At 41.1% G+C, this 20,150-nt stretch overlaps 1 protein-coding gene across 2 annotated transcripts in view; it reads right to left on the bottom strand.

The window, feature by feature from the left end:
* SH3RF1 (SH3 domain containing ring finger 1) overlaps positions 1-20,150 on the bottom strand; it is a 160,878-nt gene that overhangs the window by 71,179 nt on the left and 69,549 nt on the right. For both annotated transcript variants that reach the window (XM_073341607.2, XM_073341608.2), the window contains exons 3-4: positions 5,402-5,677; positions 3,816-3,911 (exon numbers count right to left, since the gene is read on the bottom strand). In XM_073341607.2, coding sequence (XP_073197708.1) covers positions 3,816-3,911; positions 5,402-5,677 — 372 coding nt within the window. The remainder of the gene's footprint in view (positions 1-3,815; positions 3,912-5,401; positions 5,678-20,150) is intronic.

The following is a 20,150-nucleotide window of genomic DNA, read 5'->3' on the forward strand; positions in this document are numbered from 1 at the left end:
ATCCGCTGCATCCAGTGCAGCTTGTAGCGAAGCCCTGGAAATGAGCTTCCTTTCCTCCACAGGAGCTGAAAATCGGCGCAGGAGTCCTACAGCAAAAGCTCCACAAAACTAGCCATTGCCCTGCATGTGTTGAAGCAGTACCTGCTGACAATGGCCTGCTGATTTGAAATGCGGAGCTGTAGGCCTCCAGTGGAGTAGACCTTTCTCCCATAAAGGTCAAGCCTTTTCGCCTCCTAATTCTTCGGGGAGGGTCCCTGGAAGCCCTGATGCTCACGTTGGTTGGCAGCTTTGACCACGAGAGAGTCAGGTGTGGGATGTGTGTATAAGTGCTCGTAACGCTTGGATGGCATAAAAAGTAGTGTCTTTCATTGTGGTTAGCTGTAGGGGGCAAAAAGGTCTGCCACAGAGGTTTTGTGGTGTCAGAGATCATAGAATCATAGAATAACAGAGTTGGAAGGGACCTCTGGAGGCCATCTAGTCCAACCCCCTGCCCAGAGCAGGACCAATCCCAACTAAATCATCCCAGCCAGGGCTTTGTCAAGCCTTACCGTAAAAACTTCTAAGGAAGGGGATTCCACCACCTCTCTAGGTAACGCATTTCAGTACTTCACCACCCTCCTAGTGAAAAAGTTTTTCCTAATATCCAACCTAAACCTCCCCCACTGCAACTTGAGACCATTACTCCTTGTCCTGTCATCTGCTATCACTGAGAATAGTCTAGATCCATCCTCTTTGGATCCACCTTTCAGGTAGTTAAAAGCAGCTATGAAATCCCCCCCCCCCCATTCTTCTCTTCCATAGACTAAACAATCCCAGTTCCCTCAGCCTCTCCTCATAACTCATGTGTTCCAGTCCCCTAATAATTTTTGTTGCCCTTCGCTGGAGGGCAATGCGAGCAGGTCTGGAGGGGGGGAGGTCGTCCATCATTGGATCTGCATCTCCACTACCTCCTCTGCCTGAATGCCCAGGCCCTGGGAAACCCTTCGCAACAATTGCTGCAGAACCCTGTTGTCCTCTAAGGCTGGGGCTGTCGCCGTGCCCGCCAATGCCTCATCTGGCGAGGACGAGGAAGAGACCCCCATGAGGGGTGACTGATCCCTTTCTTCTGCACCCAAGGGGTCCCGCAGCACCCGGGTTTCTTGGCCCAGTGCCAACACAGATGGTGTCGCACCCCTCAGTGTAGGGGCTGCATATATTGACACAGGCACCTGGGCCCAGTTGCACCAGAGGCATCAAAATGATAGTGCAGGGTAGTAATGGGCCTACCCACGACCCTGCCAGTGCTGGCGGTGCTGGCAGGGGTACAAATGAGGCTGAGGCCACTGACGTCTCCCTGGAATGAAACCCTTGGCTTTGATGAAAAGCCCAAGGAGTCCAAAAGGGCCATTGCGCTGAGGTCTGCCATTGGGGTGGGCCACGGTACCAGGACATGGACTGTCTGCCCCTATTCCTCCAGGACCAATAGGAGTCTGACTCAGACTCTGAGGTGTCTGAAAACAATGACTTTGGGGGAGCAGCACTTCTAGACACCAAGCTTTCGTGCTGAGGGCTCGGGGATCAGTATGGCTACTGAATGTGCTCTGGTGCCAGGAGTGGCACACCGGGGTCGGAGATTGGTGGTCCATCATAGCGGGCTTTCCCCTTGAAGGAGCCTGGGGAATGACTGGTGCTGATGACCTGTCCCATCTGGGAGGAGAGAGAATAGTGCTGAAAGGTGAAGCAGTTCTTGGGCAGCCTCAAACACCTCAGGTGTCGAAGGAAGGTGCAGCTCATGGCTCGGCGAGTGAGGAGGGTCCGGACTCAACCACCCTTCCACGTGGGCAGGACTTGGCGCGATCATCACTGGTGGAGCAGCACTAGTGTGGCCCGACACGATTCTCACAGCAGCAGGCTCCTTAGGCCTAGTAGGGAGAGAGCCACCCCGCTCCGGCCTCTTCTTTTGCAGCACCAACGATTGCGAACAGTGACTGCATGCGGCATGTGAGCCGTGAGTGGAGCCAGGATGGTGCCATGAGTCTTTATCCTTACCCAGCACCGGTGCTCATGCTGACGATGCTGAAGTGCTCTGCACTGAGGAGGAGGTACTCAGTGCAGGGTCCATCGACCCAGGGTCGGACATGGGGAAGAGTGCTGCCTCCATCAACAGGACCTTCAGGTGCTGCTCTCTATCTTTTAAAGTCCTGGGCCAAAAGGTCTTACAAATGGCACGACAATCCTTCTGATGGTCCTCTCCTAAACACTTTAGGCATGAGGTGAGGATTGCTTCTGGACATACACTTGCCGCAGGCTTTGAAGCCCAGAGACCCTGGCATGCCCCGGCGTCGGGAGAGCAGAGAAGCGGATCCCCCCCCACCCCCAAGGAAACTTATCTAACACTAACAAAATACTAAATACTATCTATTAACAAACAATGGAAAACTAATGGAGAACAGTGTAAGAAACTGCTAAATGCGCCTGTTGAGACAAGAGCACAGGGAAGTTCCAGCTGTCACTGGCTGTAAGAAGGAACTGATAGGTTGGCGGGTCAACAGGACTCTATATTGAGCACCATGAAGGCAAGAATCCAAGGGGCGCCCAGGCCAACCTGACAGATGCTGCTAGGGGAAAAATCTTCTGACTACTGTGCATGTGTGCACGCACACACCTGATTGGAATCAACATGAACAAGCACTCGAACAAGAACTAGGAGTGACATGGTGCTGCCACATTCTGTGTAACTTTATGCGAATTACTTAACCTATACCTCAGTTTCCCTGTCTGTAAAATGGAGATAATACTCACAGGGGTACTGAGAAGCTAAGTTCTTGAACGAATGTGCACTGCTCAGATACTACAGTGGTGAGTAACATAGAAAAGCTAATGTATAAATAAATGAAATTAAGCAGTGACCTGGGCCCAATTCCCAGCTGAGTCACAGACTTCCTCTGTGTACTTGGGCACAGCACTTAGCCTCTCTCATTTCTGCATCTGTAATATGGGGATAACACTTATTTTTGCCCATGCTCTGTCTTGTCTATGTAGACTGTAAGGTCTTCACAGCAAGGAGTATGTTTTACCATGTGTTTACACCGGCTTAGCACAATGGGACCTTAATGTCAGTTGAGATCTCCAAGCACTTCTACAATACAAACAATAATTATTACACCAGTGCTCCATAGCCTGTACTGGTTGCATTACGATTTTTGGATGGAATTTCAGGTGTTGACTTTCTCCTATGAAGTCCTAACTGATTTGGGCCTATATACCCAAGAAACCACCTCTCTTCCTGTTTAAACTTACCATATTTGCACTCTCCACTCCCAGGTCTAAAAGAGAGGTTTCAGGCTGTTTTACATAAAGGGTCCTCAACTTTGAAATTCACTCCCTTGTTTGGTCCACAATAGCCTAGATTTGCTGACCTTCAATGACGCTCATTTACTTTGGTGTGGTGGGCATTAGGGAGAAATGGAAGCGTATTGTATACCTGATTCATTCATTTTTTTCTATTTTGTGAGTAAGTGTTGGTTGGGAAGGACCAGGCGCCTCGCAGGACACACAAGAAGGCAAAGTCCCTGCCTCAAAGGGTTTACAATATAATATTAAATGTGATATAATGAACAAAGGCAACAAACAGTAAGGAGAGAAAAGGGTGAGGATGCACATTCACTGCATCAGCAAGTTTATGAGGTTACTCAGTTTACTCATGTACATATATTGGATTAATATTATATGTTTTAGAATTATAGTCAGCATTTATAGTTTTAGAAAGACATATTTCTATTTATTTAAAGTACTTTTCTCATACGACCAGTATACAATGGCACAACTTTACTCACCTCAACATACGAAATGGGAAATATCCCTATCTTGTCAGCCAGCATTCCTTCAGCCCAGTTTTCATCTACTCGGCGAATCACAGTCAGCACATCATCCTGTACAAACATGAAGTAATTATGTCTCCCAGCTCAAATTAAGCTATTCATTTAATTTCTCTCCAAAACACAAGCATCATCAGACAAAGGGGTACATGAAGAAGAATTCCATAGCAGGAGCTTCATTTTCACAATAGGAACCTGCAGTTTTTGGAATTAAAATGATTTCCAGTAGAGCTTCCTCATCTTGGTCAAGTCCTGCACAGCAGCCCAAGAACTAATCTCAGTCAGTTATTTGGGTTTCTCCTGAGCAACAGACTGCCTGCTGTGCCAACTGTAGTGTATCCCATCAATCCCTAATTGAGTCTCAAACTCTCCTTACTTATAAGCTAGCTTGTTCCCCTGTGTTCCCAGCTGTTGCTTTTCTCCTCATGTAAGAACATTAGCAAACTTAGAAAGCATAACTGATATCATCTCCTTTGAAATACAGAATTTTAGTTTTAAGCATGCTTGCAAAGAAGCTATTATTTGCTCAATAAATTTATTTTGCCCTAGAATCATCATTAACTTTTATTTCATTGAAAAACTCAGAAATGCTAAGAAACACTTGCACTGATATAAAATTGAAGATTACAAACAATGCATACATTGCACACACTACTTAAAAATCAAAGCTGCAATGCAATATAATAACTAGGCTGATTATCCTTAGGAGCACTAACATTTTGTTCAGTAAAAGTTATTTTCTGTTCACATGTAGTTGTACCGGTCTCGTAAGAGGGAGAACTGAATATTTAAGGCCTCCCTCTTGTATAATTTCAGGTGACCTTTCCATTTTTAATAGCTGAGGGCTGTAAAGACATCTAACTAGTTCACATGTCTGATCTTGTAACATTTTTTGTGCAGTCTGGAAAAATTAACGTACTATAAATTTGTAGGCAACTGAAAAAAAACAGCCCCAAGCTATGGTTAAGTATCTTTTAAGATTACTCTTCATAATCTTAGTACTCCTATTAAAACTTCACGTTGTTTCATGCCTTCTAAGACAGAAAAATAACTCAAATAGGAACAAAACAAAAGGAATTGACTCTTTTCCAAAAGGCAATTTTTATTCTTATATAGTGACACAAAGCTCACAGTTAGTATTAAAAATGCCCTGGATTAAATGAAAACTTGACAATTAGTATGAACTCTGACAACTAAAAATAAGTGAAAGTTCCCTCTGGACTGGGAATGCTTTAAATTCACAATTCAGACTCTCTCAAATTCAGAATGCATATAAAAGCAGTTAAAAAAACTGCACTCTCAATTTCAGTGGTGAAATCCTCAGAGGAGAACAGTGTCTGTGGTTTAAGGGAGGAAAAGAAGTGGTATATATTGAAGAAATGCCCTGTGAACTTACATATCCTTGGCTTCTTAACATATCAGAGCTAGGGAGAATGTATAGGCAAGACTTTTAGAACAGAAACAATGTAAAATATTCTAAGTCAATGAATAATTATTCAAAGAAAATCCTTTCTTTTTTAAAAGTCGTTTCTACATGTTTTTACCTTTGAAAATGGCAAACAGTCTTTGTCTGCTTCCTTGTCTTTCACTTCAAAGTCATAAAGTGCTTTGCACTGAGGCGGAGGTTGAGGTAAAGGTTTAATAATCTGAACGAAGTTGGTAGGAAAAAAGCCATGGACACCACTGACTTCTCCGTGGTACCAATTTTCATCCACTTGCCGACGTAAAATGATGATGTCACCCTTATTGAATTTAAGATCTCCAGGTTCTTTTCCCTCATAGGTATATAATGCTTTGGCACACGGTAACTGAGGTATAGCCTAAAAAAGAAAAATACTAAAATTAGTATTTTATCTGTAAATAGGTGTGATAATGCTGTCCAAACCTTTGAAAAGTGTTTTGAGATTGATAGATAAAAAGAATTATATAATAAAGCACAATTTATTATCTACAATAAAACCAGGGCCAATTTTTACACTACTGATTCTAACAGAATTTCAATATGCTAAGTTAAAGTGTTAAATGTTCTAGTATAATGAGTTTGAGGGAAAAATACAACATATCCCTCACCAAAAAGCGTAGTTAATACACAAATAATTTTTTTTGCAAGAATTCAGCACTAAAGCAGTTTGTAGTGAATCAGAGTCATTAACAGCCAGTACTCTGAAGATTAGAAATAATAATGAGGTTTCAAAGACTACAAGAAACATAATTTGGCCAGAATTTTACGAAAATAAATAAAGCAAGTATTTTTGTTTGCAGGCAACTAATGTGGATCTGTCCAGCACTAAAGCAGAACATTAGATTTTTTACCGTGCAGCTGGATTTTCTTCCTCTTCTCTTGGATGAACTCACACAGCAATTACGAGTTTGATATGTATTCATTCTATATATTAAGAGTTTTTAAAAGTATTATTTTGTAACAGGACACTTTTTTCAGGGCAAAATCCATTTGAACAGACAAAATCACAAATTCACCCACATGCATAGTATAATAAAGGATGATATTTCAGACTTTGCTGTATTTCAGCATAATTGGGTTAATGCAAAAAAATGTGGAAAGCCTGCATGCACTTATCTGAAAACTCTGTCACTAACCTGATGATAATCTTCCCCACTTAAGCCACTCCAAAATCTTTTTGAATTTAATAGAATCATAGAAATGAAGGGCTGCAAGGGGCCTTGAAAGGTCATCTAATTCTTTCCACTGCACTGAGGGAGGACCCCGCAGACCTAGACCTGACAGGTGTTTGTTAACCTGTTCTTAAAAACCTCCAATGATGGGGATACCACAACTTCCCTTGATAACCCAGGCCAGAGCTTAACTACTCTTCTAGTTAGAAATCTTTTTCTAATATCTAACCTATATCTCCCTTGCTGTAGACTAAGTCCATTACTTCTTGTTCTATCATCAGTGAACCTGATAACAATTAATCACCATCCTCTTTATAACAGCCCTTAACATACCTGAAGACTTATCAGGTTCCCACCCAGTCTTCTTTTCTCAAGACTAAACATGCCCAGTTTTTTTTACCTTTCCTCATAGGTCAGGTTTTTTCCAACTTTTCCATTGTTGTTGCTCTCCTCTGGACCCTCTCTGACCTGTCCACATCCTTCTTAAAGTATGGAGCCCAAAACTGAACACAGTACTTCAGCCGAGGCCTGACCAATGCTGAGTAGATGCAAGAATGACCTTCCCATGTCTTAGATATGGCACTTTAATACACTCCAGAATTATATTAGCCTTTTTCACATTGTTGACTCCTACTCAGTTTGTGATTCAGTATAATCCCCAAATCCGTTTTTAGAGCTTTGGACCTCTTCTCACTATAAGTATGTGAACTTGGGGGATGAAATTACATATTTAGCTTTTGTTTTCAGCTCTCTCCCATTTTTTTACATCAGTTTTCCCTCTCTTACTGAGAAACTCTTAAGACAGGTGACCACTCTGTCACTATTCGTTGGATGATTTATGTAACATTACCTCACCTATTACCTCAGCCATCCATTGATACACTGTGCACAGAAGAAATATTGTCACTTAACAGAGGCATTCCCTGATATAACATACAGCTTCATAACATCAATCAGAATTCGTAAGTTGCACATGGACAACTGCCCCAAATCATTATAACCACCATATTACAATTAAACAGAAACACAAAACCAAAAACACCACCACACCCACCGTGTCCAAAATACACCCCAAATAAATTCACTGAGATGCAATATTTAGAAACTCAGAAGAAAGCATTCTTGTATAGATCTTTCAAGAAATCTGTACATACCTAAACTGCAAAAAAAGTTAATTTATGATAAATTAATTTACTATATTAAGGTTAATGCATATTCTTTGTACTCAGGTGGTTTGATCCAAGTATTAGTTTTCTCACTACTAGTAATCACTGAAGAGTGTTTCTAAAATTCAAGTGGCAAATACTCCTCTCCTCCCCTATCTCTCCCCCCTCTGCCCTCCCACTCAACAGTGATTGTGATGAAATTGTGTCTTGGTAATTGCAACTGACTCATTAATTTAACATTATTTAATTGATTGCTCAGGATATTGGAACTACAAATCATATACTACAGAGTGTATCATAAAGGCTAATGCAAATTAATCTGCAATCAAACATCTGGCTGTGTTTTTGTATGATGTTCCTTTTCAATGAAACTCAAAGACTTAGTGTGCCAGTTTGTATGTCAAGTTTCTCAAAAGGAGATTTCCCACATTGGATAAAATGGATTCTACTCTATAATTTCAAAAAGAACAAAGTTCAATGAACTAAGTTCTTGTTCTCACTTAGACAGCCAATGATTAAGGATAAATGGTTAAACGACTCGGAAGAGTAATAAAGCAAATGCCTTTTCCTTCTGTTACATCTGAAGGATAAAGTCAGAACAATTGGTTTTGATTGCACAGCACTATTCCTTTGAGTGTAATATATCAACGGCCCACCAGGGCACTGTCTCCACATTCCTCTCATCTGGATGATCTGAGACCCAAGTCACGGCTGAAGCCTTTTTGGCCTTTGCCTTTAACAACCTTTACCAACTGCTGCCTTCCCTCTAAACTCTCAGAGGTTGTTCATCAAGCTACAGAGCTCTGAAGATCTGCTGAGCCAGAGTTTACATTTCACTCTGAGTCTTTCACTTGACTAAACATGAAAGGAGGGCTAAAGAAGAAAAATCTCTGCCATCTACCCGTATGTTTTCAGCTGCCATTTACTCCGACCAGCTACAACAATGAAAATAGTTTTAAATGCATTTTAATTTTTTTTTAAAAGATACTGTACCTAATACAGGTTTCTTACGGTTATTGCCTCAGGTTTTTTTTTTAAATAACAATATCTGAATTTCTATGCTATAGTTTATATTATACAAACTATTTTAATTATTTTAACCAAGACAGTAAAATGGACATTACATGTACCCAAGCCCTTAAAGCAAAGGAAAAAAAATGTAATTAAGGCAATACATAACAAATACAAACAGCAACTTTACAACATCATAAAAAGACTTCTATCATATGCTATTTGCATTTGTTATGTATTGTCAGAGAGAGAGAGAGATTTAAGTATAAAATCTTGAATAGTAAAACCTCTCTGGCAGAGGTTCCCTCTCCAACCTCATCTATTTTGTCTATAGAAACGACAGGTTCACAAATTTTCCACTTTTATATTTTTCCCCATCTTTCGTAAGTCACCTTATCTTTACCTTTATTCTTAGCTACCATTTTAAAATTGATAACTGGCAATTTTATGTTCCTTTCATAACCTTAAAGCAGGCTATACTCAAAACTTTGTCAATACAATAATGTCAATTAGAGGTGTGATTTTTATGGCATTTCTGTATGGGCAAAATCCCCAGTGTAGGTACAGTTATAACAATATAAAACTGGTTTTGCCAGTATAGATTGTTTCACTTGGGGAAGCTGAGTAAGCTGTACTGGCAAAAGCAGTATTTTTCTGGTATAAGCTATGTCTCCAGTAGGTTTTGCCAGTATTGCTATACCAGTAGAGCTATGCCAGCAAACCTTTTCTAGCATAGACCTGGCCTTAGTGACTCCTTCCTATCCACACTATCTTGCTCAGGTAAACCTGAAACTTTGCCTCTAGCTCCTTCAACCAAATGCCTGACAAACAGTAGTGCTTTTCTTGAGCATCCTTACTACATCAGTCTTCTTTATCTACTTCTGTTCTTGACTCAGATCTTCCACTTGCCTCCTCTTTCCATAACCTTGGACTGATAATTGACTTTAAAACTTTTTGCTTCCCCATTTCCTGTATGTGCAAGTGTGCCTATCACTATCTCAGCAACTTAATACATTATTAATCAACACCTCCGATAACTGACCGACGTAAGGTACCCTTCTCTGTGACTATTGTATATCCTTTCTCTCTGATCACCTCAAGTTCCCACAATTAATTCAGCAGCATATACAAAATATTGTTGTTTGCTTTTCACATATACAAAATTTGACCACTCCACCCACAACCTTAGACAACTGCACTGGTTTCCCATTTTATGATCTGGTTCAACATTTCCATCTTAATATTTAAGTCTCTCCATAAATTTCCTTTATCACCTCATTTCTCACTATATTCCTTGCACTTATCTGGCCTAGCCTCTGCCCTTTTCTAGACTGTTCACTCTGCATGAAGAGACTTCTCTTTTTTAGTTCTAGCCCTTTGGAACAGCTATCATGTATCTCTTTACCTCAGCTCTAGCATCTCATTTCCAATCTCAGCTTAAAACCGAGCTGATCTCCCAAATTTATAGCTCAGTTTCTCTGTCTCCATTATTGCTCTTTCTGTAACTGTATTTAGCTCAAGTATTTTGTGATTCAGAGATATGAAAACATTAGAAAAATAGGGACTTTTTAAAAGGAAGTTATCCACATTTATACATAGCATCACTGAGTTTAGGCTAGAAAGGACCATCAGGTTATCTAGTCTGACCTCCTGTATATCACAGGCCACCAATACCCACACACTGAAACCAACAACTAAAATGAGACTAAAATATTACAGCCCACAGGAGACTAGATTAGTATGTGCCACAGACAGAGAATAGGAGAGAGTGAGATGCACCAGTGCCCACGGTCCCCACAATGGCAGGGAAATGATTAAGGAAGATATGCCCTAAGGACCCTAGCAAGTGACCTGCACCCACACGACGCACACGAAGGCAAAAAAACAAACAAACAAACCCCCCACCCCCGCAAGGTCACTGACAATCTCATCTGGGGGAAATTTCTTCCTGACTCCAAATATGGCGATCACAGTTAGACCCTGAGCATGTTAGTAAGAACAAGCCAGGCAATCAACTGAGACACAATGCTCTGTACCACCTCAGCGTCCTGGCCCTCCCAGTTCAATGTCCCATCTGCAGCCATGGCTATCCCTAATGCTTCAAAGGAAATAGATTAAAAAATACGCAAATGTATTGCCCTTTCTGAAAGTGTCTTACTATTCTAAACAATACATACAGCACTGTCAGCTTGATGTATTGTATTCAAACTGTCTTACAGAACCCACAGAGCACAGAATCTGAATTCCTAAGGTCTCTGTGTGATACTTTCTCGAGGCTTCCAGAGCTATAAGTCACCTTGTTACTCTTCTGCCTCAGCAAGAGAGAGATTTGCTGCTACTAAACTATGTATCAGCTCCCCGACCTTCCAGTCTGTTAGGCAGCCCAACAAACTCATAGACTCATAGAATATCAGGGTTGGAAGGGACTTTAGGAGATCATCTCGCCCAACCCCCTGCTCAAAGCGGACCAATCCCCAGTTTTTGCCCCAGATCCCTAAATGGCCCCCTCAAAGATTGAACTCACAAGAAACTCCTCAGGACTCTGCTAGCCCTTCCTTTGCCTTGCAGGTAACTCTAGGTGGCCTGGTTCCTGAACCCCCAAGACGAGTTTTCCTCTGCAGTATTATGGCCCCCATCACTGCACACTAACAGACATGTTCAGTCTGCTGTCTCCAAAGAAACAAAATAGACACGGCCTGATGGCTCAGCTGGAGATGCACAGCTCACTTTAATATAACCGCACTGATATTAATTTATCATAAAACAAGAGTAAATTTATTAATAAAGAACAGAAACAATAGAAACACAAAATGGTTCCAAATAAAACAAAAGTATAATCATGCTTTCTAGTGACTTAACAAGCTACAATCCTTCTCTAAAGATAAGTTTCCTACCTAAAGCTAATTCTCAGTGTCACTAAGCCACATAGTAGGGAATCCACCTTCCACAGATCAAAGAGCACTGAACTCTTTGTTCCTTCAATATGGATAAAAAGATGCCCTTTTGCTTCTCCTTGTTTCCCCCAAAGTTCATTGTCTTTGTCTCAAGAGTTAGGATAACCCTTGGTGTTCAGACTGTTGGTATTCTCTGCTATGTTGCGCCATGCAGTTTCCTCATTCTCCTGACAACTGATGCAAATGAACTGCTCATTGCCTGTATCTATAATATATATTGAGCATGGGGATGCCAGAGACAAATAGGCAAATCAACAGTCCTTTGTCTAGGACAAACTTATCAAGTCTGCCCCTAAAACATAAACATATTTCCAGCACACATATATAACTCTTTACACACCACTTGTACATACATAACATAATGATATTAGTGACTGATGTGTCACCAGCTTTCATTTTGATACTACACATGACACTCTTCACACGTAAATACTATAACAGCAATGTGTTACTTGTTGTGGGTGTGTCAGGCTTGATAGGGTTACAGAACAGTGTGCCCTCTGTCAGGTGGCATTGAGGGTTCTTAGGATTACACTCCATTCCTTCCTCAGAATTCCAGGATGCAAATGATCCCAGAAACTCACTGATATGAAAGTTGGCTTTCTAAATTTAGCTTTCTTCATGTAGGAAATAATTCAAAGAAATATTGCTTAACTGGGGCAATATTTACTTCAGCTAGCACTCAATTCTTACCTAAATCAACTTTATGTATTTACCTGTAGTAACAGAACCTTTCTGGATGGCTGTGGAGGTAATTAGGAGCCCACAGAGAGGGAGTTTGAGTACAGATTTCTTGGTAAAGGGATAAAGAGGCATCTGTTATATAAAGATAAATGTATTTAGGGCTAGATCCTTATTGGTGTAACTTCCAGTAGCTCTACTGACTTCCATGAAGCACTGATGAATAACATTAGCTGAGAATGGGCCTTTACAAAGGTGGTATAGGAGATAAACTCTCTCATCAAAATTAAAATTATTTCTAGGGGTAAATGAGAAATGCTCACTGTCCTTGGTACAGCTGGTCACAACATTTCTGTCCAAAAAAAATTTGGCAAAGGGTGGGGGAAAGTCATGAAAGGTTTGTGAATATTTTCCCCATCATTTTAACCAGTTTTACAGAAATGTGTAGGAGTCTTAATGAATGCAAATTTCTTTGGACACTACTTTGATTACAGTTACTGTGTTTAACAGAAGTAACTCTATTAGCAAGTACAGAAAAAAAGGACTAGAAAATGGAGCCTACTTGCCTTAATGAAAAAATAACTGTAAATCAGGCTCGGTTTGAAACTAGGTTAATTTAGTCAAAACTCATATCTGTATGGCTATTTAAATTTTCAAATGGTGCACAGCAATCAGTCATTTCTGGGAAGCCTAGTTTAGAAAAAAGTAGGAGGCAGCATAAGAAATAAACAAATAAAAACCAACCCCATTGGCCAGTTTTTTAAAGGAGCTGAGCACCTGCAGCTCCAATCAATGAGAACTGTAGCTGACTGCTATCTTTGAAAATCAGGCAAAGTGTTTATTATTAGTCAGTTCAGATAAAGAAAAGTCTTAGTGAATGCTGTGTAGGGCTGATGGGCTTCTTAGTTCCACCTAACCTGATTCTTCAAGGTAAATTATAAAATTTCTCTATGCTTGTGTTTCTGTATATCACTGCATTTGACAATTTATACCACTAACTTTAAATGTAATGTGGATGTGACACACAGAAATGCTATTTCTTGGCCACCATCACCTGACATGGCACAGGGTTACAAAAGTTAATTTCTCTCATCACATGACAGGCGTCAGCATCCATGGATTCCTGTGGCTTGATGACATTACAGATCTGATTGCCACACACAGTATTATCAGTTAACTTCACTCCTGATAGCATCAGAGAAACTCCATGACATAGGACATCTAGGGGTTCCCTGAGTGTAACACAAGGATAGACTTTCTCTCTGCAGATAAAAGGAACTGATTTCACTGCGTCAGGGATGCACTTTAAGGGGGGAAATCATGGTCTGAAGTTGTGAGGTCAATTCTCCCTGTCCTGACTTACAGATGTGATATCTGCAGTGTAGCTAGGATATCCGTTTGCCAAAGCCTTGTGCTGTTCTGTTTGCCTCTGCTGCATCTGGTATGCATGGAAAAGTCTTGCTACCATTTCTCCCTCGCTGGACTCAGAAAAGGAATATTAGTTTACACTACTGACTTTGCCTGGTGTAGCAATGTCAGTTAGGGGGTGTGAAGAGGTATGATCCCATGCCAACGTAGCTTTGTTGGCAGAAGCAGTTATACCACCATTACTGAGTTTTTACTGTTTTTCTCATAGGAGGAGATTTAATATACTGGTACAAAGCATAGCTCTGCCAGAATAACTGTGCCACACTAGGAGTGTTTTGCTGATATAGCACACCGGTAATGTGCACCTGTAAACATAGCCAAAGTTTGCCAAATACAACTATGAAAAAACCTGTGGCCCAAAGGTGTTTTGGAAGTAAAAGGTTTCAGAGTAGCAGCCGTGTTAGTCTGTATCCGCAAAAAGAAAAGGAGGACTTGTGGCACCTTAGAGACTAACAAATTTATTTGAGCATAAGCTTTCGTGAGCTACAGCATCCAAATGCATCCGATGAAGTGAGCTGTAGCTCACGAAAGCTTATGCTCAAATAAATTTGTTAGGGCCTAAGGTGCCATAAGTCCTCCTTTTCTTTTTTTGGAAGTAAAAGTTAGGCATTAAGGATATGAAGGCATCTGAAGGCACTTCAGAATTTGCTACATGAAGGCTTAAGAATCAAACCTCCTTTTTCACTAGGAGGGTGGAAAAGCACTGGAATGGGTTACCTAAGGAGGTGGTGGAATCTCCATCCTTGGAGGTTTTTAAGGCCCGGCTTGACAAAGCCCTGGCTGGGATAATTTAGTTGGGGTTGGTCCTACTTTGAGCAGGAGGTTGGACTGGATGACCTCCTGAGGTCTCTTCCAACCCTAATCTTCTATGATTCTATGAAACTGAGGTTATGGCTACTCGTCAAGCTGGAGGGGTAATTTCCAGGTCAGGTAGATGTATGCACTCTAGCTTTGATTGAGATAGTGCATTAAAAATAAAAGTGTATCCGTGGTGGCGTAGGCAGCAGGACAGGCAACATGCCCCAAGTAAAATCCCACCAGGGAACCTAGCTACTTATTTGGGCAGCTAGCCTATCTCACTACCTTTGCCACCATGGCTATGCTTCTGTTTTTAGCATGCTACTTGAAGCAAAGTTATCATGTGTACATCTCCCGAGCTGGAAATTCCTGCTTGAAGTGTAGCTGTACCCTGAATGTCATGGCAGTTTAGATGAATGCTCATTTATAAAAAAGCCTTTTACACTGTGGCCAGCTCAACAGCTTTCCACACTATACCTACATTTTTGTTTATTTAAGAACAAATAAATGAGCTTCCACAGAAGGCCAGCCTCACTGATTAGCCCACCAGAGAGCCAGAATTCTCAACTATTTAAAGGATTCTGCAGTTTTGAGAAGCACAGAAAATTTTGGATACTTTCTACTAAAATGAGCCTCACAACCCACACCATACAAAGCAGAAAGATTGGGGAGAGGAAGTAGAAAGGAAGTAAGTTACATATCTCTTGTAATATTTTATTTCATTACTTTCACTTCTGCTAAATAAAATTACTATGGTCACTGTCTAGAAACTGGATTTGCCCTTTAAAAGAAGACCACCACTGGATCAAAAAAAAAACAAACACATTTTACACATAGTAAGGACTGAGCAGGAAATTTTCAAAGGCACAAAGGGGAGTTAGGTGCCTAACTCCCACTGATGTTTCAGTGGGGAAGCCAATAGGTTAGGATGCCTAACTCCAATTTGTTACTTTGAAAAACTCCCCAAATCACCACTTACTACAACATCCTTTTGCTTTGAAATACAATCCTTCACAAGAATATAAAAGCAACCCTAAAGCTTATTGTGAGTTGAGCTAAGGTCCTGATACACAGTAACTCTTTTCAACAGCAAAGTATATTTGCTTTGAAAGTCTGTGACAGTGAAAGTCATAACTTGAGCCTATCAGTGTCCAAAGATGGCCACTGCTGTTCTGTCCAGTTGTCACATGGGTAGGAGTAAAACTTGACCATAGCCTGATATACCGCCTCACCTGGAACACCTGAAAATGAAGATCTCTTCCTGTACTGCCTTGATATGAAAACTATCAGGGAACCTCCTGGGGAGCAGCCACTTCGGTCCTTTGTTCATTTGTACTGGCCCTGGTGTTTTCTCCAGTTGATACTTCTCTATGATCTGGGGGCACAGCCACCACACACAGCTTGATGACACCATGTTGAATTTAGTATCAAAAACGGCTGTCTGAACTATACACCAACCTCCGGTCTGTATGTGATAGCACACATGGCTCTGCCAGACCTTTGACAAGATGCCATTACTGTTACATCTGCTTGGACAGTGGCAACAGATGAAACCAACCTATTGCATCTACAGTTAATTGATGCCCCATTCTCAGACAGAAAACAAGCTGCCCCAACTCAAAGGGCTGCTCATATTCTGGGGAGGAATCTCACTCTTGTTGTTACACCACAACTGATCACTCAATACCCCTTTGCTATGGCAGTTAACTCATTCTTGGGCAAGAGTGCTACAGGCCCTTTACCATGCATGGATGATCAGTATCTGTCATGATCAGGATGTGGGCAGTCTGTCCTAGCAGTCGGAGCAGGGGTCTGGAGTCAGGTTGGATCAGATACCAGGGGGTCAGAGTCTGAGACAGGCCAGAGGGCAAACCAGGAGTCAGGTGTCAGGAGGCAGGCAGGGTCAGGTTACCAGGAGGTCAGCACCAGGCAGTAGGAGCAGTTATTGCAAGGGGATTCAGTCCTAAGCAGGAAGAACCCAGTTGCATGAACAAATTCCTGCTCATGTGCTGAGTTTAAATAAGAGATGTGGACCATTCAGGACACCCAGTGAGTGTTCCACCAATCAGCTCAAAGGACTGGCTCATCTGTCAGAATCCAGCTCCTACTGTGACAACAGTTAGTAGGTCATTGGGTGGCAGGTTGGAATGTACTAGCTTTGTGGACATTATTACATTGTCACTGGCCAGCTGTGTGACCTCTAGTATGTCACCTAACCTCTCTGGGTTGGTCTCTGCAGTGTTGGTCTAACTCTGCATCCAAAGGAATTAGTGGTAAAACTCCTACTGATGTCTGTTTTGAAAATCTCATCCTCTCTCACTTTCCCCATCTACAAAATGGGAATCCACATATAAAAAAAATTGAAATAATACAAACTTACATCTCCGGAGAGGTGTGAAAACTAAATCATTAATGTTAGCAAAGGGCTTTGAGTTGGATGGGTGCTTGGCAAAGCTATGAGAAAAAGCTATTGTGCTGCTTGCACAACCAGAAAGACAGGGCTTCACCTGTTTTTCATTTTGCCTGCCCAGTGTGATCTATCTTACAACCAAAAGGGCCAGAAACAATTTTTGAAAGAAGTAGATCCAAGGAAGATTTGAACGTGGAGATGGAAATGGTTGTATATAGAAGCACAAAAATTGTTGTTATATAAAATGAATACATCTAAATTAACAGTCTCTCAATGAACTGGAAGATCTAAAATTGACACGTACCAAGTGATTTGCCAATGTATCACTGGACTTGATTTATGTAACTACTGGATCATTCCAACACCCACGATATGACCAATGACCAGAGGCTCTTTTTCCATTTTGCACATACAAACATTTTCAAAGACATGCAGTCGCACTGCAATAACCCTGCAAGTGCTACTAACAACTGTTTCTTCCACCACAAAGCTTCGGCAGGGAGTTAAATGCATCATTACTAATTTCCTGAGGATGATAAATGCTACCGTACATGTATCTAAGCATCATTCAATTTTTCTGGACAATTTTTACCTCCATACTAGAACTGCAAACTTCAAAGAAACCTGACCACAGAAAGCGTACAAAGAATTTGAAATAATTAACAAAGACCTATAGGGAGGCCATATTAGATTGTTCTATTGTTTCCCGAAACCACTTCTTCCCTGTCCATTCCATAGCCTTCCTATTCATTTGTACATTTTTATTTTAGTTGCCACATGAACTAAAGATAATACATGCTCTATATTTGGTGCGAAGATCCCCTTCTACTACTGCCACAGCTCTCAGTTACTCTAATATGTATTTCTGGCACTCGGTCTCCCTGCCAAAACCATCCATGCTAGCTTACAAACAGCTAAACAACTACTGCATATATGGGATGCAAGCTACTCTCTCCCTAAAATCCAGATATGACTATATCTTGAATGTTAGTCTTCACAAAGAGACCTAAGAGTAATATTGCTGTGCCCCTTATACATTTCTTTGTGATAAACCCTTCTGCTCTTGTCAGCTTTAGAATGTCAACTCCTTGAGGTAGCGGCAGGGACCTCTGCTGAATGTAAAGCCCAATGTCAGTGATCAATAAATGAGTCAAATGTTCAGTGTATTCTATGACATAACTCTGCTAAGTGTGTAAGTTGTATTAGGAAGACTTAACATAATTTTTTTCCATTTAAAAAACAACAGAACAGCTTTACTGCCTGACACAAAGATTGGGTTTCAGACAGGCAGCTTTAAACGGGTCTTGGGAAAATGAAATGTCACTTTCTTAAACATGAACCCTTATTGCTGACTGCACCCACTAGTCAGTATAAGACCAGTGGGGGGCATCTGATGCTCTACGTTCACACTTGTTTCTTGCCACTGCTACAGTATGACACCTTGTCATGCACCATGCTGATTAGATCTCATTTATCATGGGACTGCTGCTGGAGTACAGAACCACGCTATAAGGGCTTTGCAAGCTCCCTTTTATTCCCGCCTTCTAATGTTAGCCTTTGTGGTATTTAAAAAAAAAAAGAAAAAAAGCAGAAGAATTAAAGAGAGAGAGGAAATAAAGGGGAATTTATCTGTCCTCTGTATGATGGCTCCTTGCTCTAGCAGTTGATGTGATCCAGCCACTACATATGTTGCAGAGATTCTCACCTGCTGTCACCTGAAATTGAAGTCTGTGATGCTGAGTATATGGATTACAGCAGTATGGTGTTTTGTGAATGTCCTGTTGAATGAATATTTTTTCTTCACTAGGACTTTGCTAAAGGTTATAATAAAGTCCATCTGTGCAGATGGTAACTATTGAGGCCACTGTTCAGTTCATAGGGCAGATGGGCTGATAATATCCATAAACAAAGCACAGATTTATTTAATTCTATCTATACTGGGAGGGTCAGTGGGATAGAGTGGTGTCTTGCCTATTTTGCCAAGGTACTCATTGGACCACGGGTTCTGTGGCTTAAAGAAGGATGGCTGATGAGAGAGAAGATGGTGTTTCTGCAGCATATTTTTCTTTGGCAGATTACCACTGATAAACTTCATAAAAATGCATTTTGTAAGAGGTGATTTGAAAGAGCTAGACTTTGCTCAATGCATGAAAGGAGACAGAGGAAGTTCCAGGTGTAAGGAAATGTATGGAAAAAGGGCCAAGATGAGAGTTGCAGAAGAACTCAGGAGAAGCAACAGCTGGGGAGCTGGAAGCCTAAGAGTGGGTGCCCTTGCTGGATCACTGAGGGAAAATACAGGTGCAGTTGCCCTTAGCTGTGACAGATATCACTCACAAGATCACTGATCTTGGGGGTAAGGGAGAATACGTAAATTCTTTGCCAGGCTGCCAGGTTAAGAGGGGATTAACTAGAAAAAAATAGAAGGAAAACTCCTGCCAATTCAAGTTTGGGATCCAGGAACATGTCTTTTTCTGGGACCCATGCCTGAGATTGGGAGTTACAGGACCTTGGTAGTGATAGTCAGGGAAGTCCCAGTCTTTCCAAACAAGACATTTGCATGGAGACATGGCTGTGGGGTGGGACTGTCTTCATTCCCTTGGAGTCCTCTTGGAACAAAGTTAACATTACAGTGATGTACAGAGCTAGAAAAACCCACTTGCCTATTGTGGAGAGGAAAAGTTGCAAATTTTGGCTCTCACTACTTTATACATAAATGTACATACTCTACGTGCACAGAATAAATGACACGCTCCATTTGATATTTATTATTTCTTGTTCTTTGAACTCCCTATGCTCCAAAGTGAGACACTGATTGAAATAAAATTTTGTTTGAACACATTTTATGGTATTCTACTTCAAGCAGCTGGTTGGCCTTTTGAAAAGGCAACTAATTCTAACTGAATTACATATTTTCCCTCAAATATACATTCCTGTGCACTCATCATAACAAAAGACTAGGTGAACACAGAAGACTGTTATATTGACATTTTTTCCTTGTAGAGAAAAGTTCAAATTTGCACCTTACATGAAGGTCAGCCAGGCTGTAAAACCATTACTCCATTTCCAGGCTAAGATAATCCTTCTGTGGGAAGCTGCTAAAGCAGACTCAGATCTGGTAATGTATACTGAAACAGTGTACTACATTCCAGTCATTGTAATAAATCTTTCTTGCGCTACTCAAAAGGGTATAATTGAGCCTGGGAATATTAGT

Source organism: Lepidochelys kempii, chromosome 4 (genome assembly GCF_965140285.1).
Source record: "Lepidochelys kempii isolate rLepKem1 chromosome 4, rLepKem1.hap1, whole genome shotgun sequence".
NCBI classification, from domain to species: domain Eukaryota; kingdom Metazoa; phylum Chordata; order Testudines; family Cheloniidae; genus Lepidochelys; species Lepidochelys kempii.